The sequence below is a fragment of the Natrix helvetica genome (assembly GCF_964273705.1).
Source record: "Natrix helvetica genome assembly, chromosome: 3".
Classification (NCBI taxonomy): Eukaryota; Metazoa; Chordata; class Lepidosauria; order Squamata; family Natricidae; genus Natrix; species Natrix helvetica.
The window spans coordinates 79170945-79176944 of NC_138549.1; the positions used below are offsets into that span (position 1 = coordinate 79170945).

A 6000-nucleotide genomic window follows, 5' to 3' on the forward strand; every position below is an offset into this window, starting at 1 on the left:
ATGCTTTTTATCAAGTGGGATCCATTCTGTGACTACCTTGGCCCACCTGCCATAAGTTCTTCTTGCTACGTGACCAGCCCTTTTCCATTTAAATTCTTTTCTTTTCTTCTTTTGATGATATTGTACACTTTTGGTTGTTCCCTAATCCATATGCAGGTTTTTCTCTCTTGTCTTGTGATGCTGAGCATGAATCTTTCCATGGCTCTTTGTGCCACTCATGCCGTTTGTACCAATTGTGAGGTTAGTGCCCATGTTTTTCTGGCATATGTTAGAACAAGTAGCACAGACTGATTGAAAACTTTTCAGTCATGGGCGAGGCTGTTCTTGAATGTACCCGGTTGAATTCAGAGGCGTTTCATGTCCTCAAACCATAAATGATGTGCTTAAATTAACAAAAGGATAGCGTAAGAATATTTTCCCTTTGCCTTTCAAAAGAAATGAATCAGAACTTCTGTGGAAGGTCTGGAATAATTTGAATGTCTGAACCAGATTCTTGGATACAATGTTCTTATCTTCCAAATAAAGACATGTGAAGAAAGATTAGTTCACAAAGGGGTTATCTCAAATGACAGACTTTTTGCTAAATCTGTCAGCCATCAAAGTGATAAGCAAAAATCTTTCCTCCTAATGTGGAAGCTAAAGAAGTGGAGGAGTTTATCCTAGTGATGTGATGCAACAGTCCAGCATCTGTCCTCAATTCCAGAAATGTACAAAAAGCTAGATGAGGAAAGGATGCACCATATCTTTCTTTCTAGCAACAGTGAATGTGAAGTGGGAAGCTCTGACTCATGCACTGCACATGTTTCTTTAAGAGAAAGAAAGCATAGATTTCAGCTATTGCTCCATTAAGGGATTGATTACTTCTCCTATCCTATAGGAAAGTGGATTGGAGCAAGAGGAATTCTTTTGTTGTTAGGTAGAAAATCAAAATCAAAAGGAGACTGGAAGCACATTTTCCAGTTAACAAATATTATTAAAAACCATAAGTTTTTGTGAGATACCTCTCACTTCATCAGATGCTTGCTCCCCATTTAGCCAACAGGAGAAAGGAACACAATGGCCACAAATGTTGGCTGGCAGCTGTGCTTTCATATTGCCAAAAAGAATAAAGGTAAAGGTTCCCCTCGTACATATATGCTAGTCGTTCCCGACTCTAGGGGGCAGTGCTCATTTCCATTTCAAAGACAAAGAGCCAGCACTATCTGAAGACGTCTCTGTAGTCATATGGCCGGCATGATTAAATGCTGAAGGCACACGGGATGCTGTTACCTTCCCACCAAAGGTGGTTCCTATTTTTCTACTTTCATCCTTACGTGCTTTCGAACTGCTAGGTTGGCAGAAGCTGGGACAAGTAACGGGAGCTCACTCCATTATGTGGCGCTAGGGATTCGAACCACCAAACTGCCGACCTTTCTGATTGACAAGCTCAGCGTCTTGGTCATTGAGCCACCCCATCCCAGTGCCAAAAAGTATGTTAACAGGTAAAAACAGATTAACAGAGTTGGAAGGGACCTTGCAGGTCATCCCCCTGCCCAAGCAAGAGACCCTACATCTGCCTCTGATTGTGAGGTGAGAATGGAACACCATTTAGTTCTATACATTTCCATCTCCATTCTGAAAATGTTGCAAGCGTATCGTCCGAGAAGAACATCTGAATTTCCGTCAGGCCTATTGATGATTAAGTGTATATTTCTCCGAAGAGTCATGTTCTCCCACAACAATTAATTTATTGCAGTTTTTATCTTCTTCTAAATCGTTTTCTATTTGAAAGGAGGGTCATGCACAAAATTATCTTGAGTGGAACAAAGTTCAATAGGGATAACCAAGTTTCTTTTCTCATTTAGGTGGGCTGGTTTCCATCGACCTATGTAGAAGAGGACGAATGACTGACAGATCCAGTGGGTACTTTCGATCATAAATTTCAGGGACTATGAAAGCACCATTGAAGTGTCTGCAGAGTCTTATTCATCCTGCTAAGTATTTGAAACACAGCTCTTCAGTCTGTTGAAACTTTCTAGACCCCAACGCTGGAATTCCTGAAGACGTTTGTGCTGACAGCTTGAATATCTCACTCAGAGAGGTGCAAAGAAGCTGCTTCACAGCCTCCCACCACTGGGGACCAGTCCCAAACTCTAAACCTCACCTTCCTGGGAAGAAAAAAAAGAAAGAAAGAAAATCATTTCAAAACAGACTTCTTTTAAAAAAACACTTCATTTCATTCCATCTACAGTGAATGCTAAGTATGGCTAGCAGTGTATGAGCTCTACCGTTCTGTTAAGTGAAATCTCTGATGACAGTTATCACTTACGGCTTCTTCCAGAGGGAAATGTTTGAGCGTTCCGGAAATCATGTGGTCAATATTATTTCTCCTGAAATATCTTACAGCACTAATTAACTTTGCCAATAACCACACACTTCACCAGTTCTGCAATCTCTCAATACACACAATATGATTTGCATGCCATTTAGTGGAATGGGGATGGGGGAAGAAAGAATACAAGCAAATGTAATGTTTAAATGTTTTAACTGGCTTATTGGAGTCTTTTATTACAATATTTTATGGAACCAAGTTTTTTTTAAAAAGGGTTGTGACTTATACGATTATATTTGAAAAAGGAATTAATAGAAAAAGCTGCCTAATATAGGGTATTCCATACAAAACTTTACGTTTTAATACACGAGCCCATGTGATATGCTAAAATCTGTATATTTAAGAGAATTTCTACAATTTTATAGAGAAAGTTTCGGGAACGGTTTGATTGTATCTCTTGACCATTATTGAACATTCTACTAATGTTCAGGGTATCTATGATTGTCAATCAACAGGATCAATAGTCTTGCTAAAGGCATTATGGGTCCTTGAGATGATTGTATTACATAGAAAATAAGTAATTCAGGTGAATAATACTGTGTCCTGTGCTCCATTCTGAAGTTGAGTTGAATGATTTCATAAAGATGTAACCCTTTTCTCCCTTTCGTTGGGTTTCAAAGTTTGGTTAAGTTGAAAGCCGTTGCCACAAATAATATTTCATCTGATATTTCCATTGTTTTAAGCTTTGGGGATAAATTAAGAAGGTTTCTATAGTTTTCAAAAACAAAGTCTTAAAGGGTTGTGTTTTATGTTCCAGCCCATAGTTCTGAAACACACACACACACACACACACACACACACCTTAAAATAGGTTGAGCAGTAGTAGCTTAATATCTTAAGCAAAAAATACCCAAGCAGCTAATAAAAGTCCACAAAATACTGGGTGCAGTTCATACAGAGACTTTGGAATTTGTAAAGACTCAAATTCCTACATAGGTGATCTTCAAATTTTCCAGGAAAACCCCATCTGAAGTTGGTGTGTCCTTTATAAAAGGTAGCCCAATTGGGTAGAACATCAATCAGAAATGCAAATCAAGAAACCTTTATCTTCGATTGATTCAGAAAAGAAACTTTTAATTGATTTTGGATCAGATATAATCAACAGTCTCTGGCTGACTTTCCCAGACCCTAAGGTTTGTCTTAATGTTAAATGAACCAGTTATTTAATTATACATAAATTGTAAAAAAAAAATGTTCCATTATGCTTGTATGGAGTGTTTAAATAATCAGATAATTACACAGGTTTGATCCTTCCTTCATGCTTGCTTCTGATGGAAAGGTTACCTATTGCTTATTGAACAGCTGCAAAGACATGTAGCACTTATAAACTAATCCAAGTCCACCATCAAACAATGATAAATTAATACTGATAAAGGGGAAGAGGAAGATGCACAGGTTAGAAATGGTCTCAACGTCTCTGGACTTTTATGTTCCTAATTTTATACTAACAGATAAAGCGCTTGGTCTTGAGAAGTTCAAAATTATTTATTGGAGACATTATTTTGTTGGAACCAATGATAACCTTTATATCTGGTTCCAGAATTGTACGTAATAAAATGTCCTGTGCTGAAATGTTAGTTAGGAATATATGTCCTTGGTACTTTTTTGTCTAGTGGCCTGATCCTTAAGTAAGTGAAACTGTATCAGGAGATTTGCCTCTTTTTAATGGAGAAAAGTTTTGTCTTTAGTTTGCAAACTGAAACGCATCATGATATTTCATCATTGCTTATATGTCTTGCAAGGAAGAATCAACTTAATGTAAAAAAATTGGAGAAATGGATTATTTGACTAAAACATTTTGAAGGATAGGTTAAAAGCTACAAAGTTGGTGTTTGGTAATATTTTGCAACTCGGGTGAAACTTGAATTCCTGGAGCCATATCTAAGCAATTTATTCCATTATACTTTCTCACAAAGCTTCTGCATTCACCTCTGTAAACACACACACACAGATGCCACTTGGTATTCACCGTAAATCTGGCGAGACTTTTCTTTGGCAGAAAAAGGCCAGGCAGCAATTTAACCTCACTTGCTTGTCCCTTGGTGTCACAATTACCCATTTCTTCAGCTTTTCTTTCTTCTTTGTGCAACGACCCAGGGATGGGGTTGGGTGGCTTGTCTTCTGCTGCTTGAATTATTTCGAGACAGATTGCAGGGTTGGGCCTGGCTGATCGGTTGTGAATCCCTTTGCATACATTAACCTTCTCATTTTCAGGGAAGGGACTGGAGAAACCAGGCGTTGAGCTCCATAAGTTCACAAAAGTTTTAGGTCAGGACACTGCTCTTTCTTGTCTTCATTAAATGCCCTGTGTTGAGTAAGTGAAATGCTGCATCGTTGCTATATTTCAAATACCAAAGATTTAGTAGGCTGGAGCCTTGCTGCTTCTTTATTTCCCTGCAATGCCTATTTATTTTCCCTGTGTCAGACCCTGCTCTCATGCAGTGAGCTGGGGCAGTACTTTAATTTGTAATGTTATGTAAATATGTGAATATATTAATAAACTGGTTAATTACTTGTTTAATGACTCACAGTGTAAGACAGGTAATTTGTAAAGATTTGTCTCTCTTTTCTTTTTTAAAGATTAGTTTTCCCTTCTAACAGTTTCCTGCACATTTCTAACAGTGTATTTTGCATTATAAAGCTGCAGTATTTTATATTTGAGGTTGTGCCTTTTCCATCAAAACTGAACTAAAATAATCACTTTTAAGTTCCTATCCTTTCGCCTTGACTATAAGGTTGGATTCCCTTCATTTGGGACAGAAAACTAAATATAGGTTTTAGATAAACAGAATCAGTTTCCTCTTCTTCTGTTCCTTATTTATCTTTTGCCCAGATATTTGCAACATCTGGAAGATTCCGAAGAAAATAATCTTATTTTCTAGTGCTTTTCTGTCCATCCATGTACAACACCATTCTTTTGACACAAGGATGGTCTACTCTACATGGTCAAATTACTAAATGTCTTATTATTCTATGAACGAGTTCCTGAATTTTGTAATATTTCCTTTTGTGTCCCTGTCACCACAGATAATCTTGAGCACTCTGGTGGTTTTGATGGTGATATTTTAAATTGATAATAATTCAATAAGAATAGATGTGCTAGAGCAGCGATGGCGAACCTTTTTTGGCTCACGTGCCACAAGTGGGGGGAGCGCAGGGGGGTCGTGTGCAGGCGTGCCACACCCATAATGCAATGTGCAACCCCCCCAGTGCGCATGCGTGCACAACGCGTGCCCCCCCATTTTTACATGCTTTTTTCGCCTTCCCCAGGCTCCAGAGGCTTCATAGGAGCCTGGGGAGGGCGAAAACAGCCTTTCCCCGCTCCCCCGGAGGCCCTCCGGAGGCTTGAGGGACCGTCCGGAGGCTTCCCTGAAGCCTTCGGAACGCTTAAAACGACCCTCCGAGCAAACCGGAAGTGACTTCCAGTTTGCTTGGAGAGTCGTTTTAAGCGCTCCGAAGGCATCAGGGAAGCCTCCGGATGGTCCCTGAAGCCTTCAGAACGCTTAAAACGACCCTCCGAGCAAACAGGAAGTCACTTCTGGTTTGCTTGGAGGGTCGTTTTAAGCATTCCAAAGGCTTCAGGGAAGCCTCCGGACGGTCCCTGAAGCCTCCGGAGGCCCTCTGGGAGG

The 6000-nt window shown here is 39.5% G+C and overlaps 1 protein-coding gene across 1 annotated transcript in view; it reads left to right on the plus strand.

Annotated features, from left to right (window-relative positions):
- Positions 1-4896, plus strand: part of VAV3 (vav guanine nucleotide exchange factor 3) — a 207487-nt gene extending 202591 nt beyond the window's left edge. The window contains exon 27 of the mRNA XM_081946409.1: positions 1845-4896. Coding sequence (XP_081802535.1) covers positions 1845-1886 — 42 coding nt within the window. The 3' untranslated portion in view covers positions 1887-4896. The remainder of the gene's footprint in view (positions 1-1844) is intronic.
- The last annotated feature ends 1104 nt before the right edge of the window (positions 4897-6000 follow it).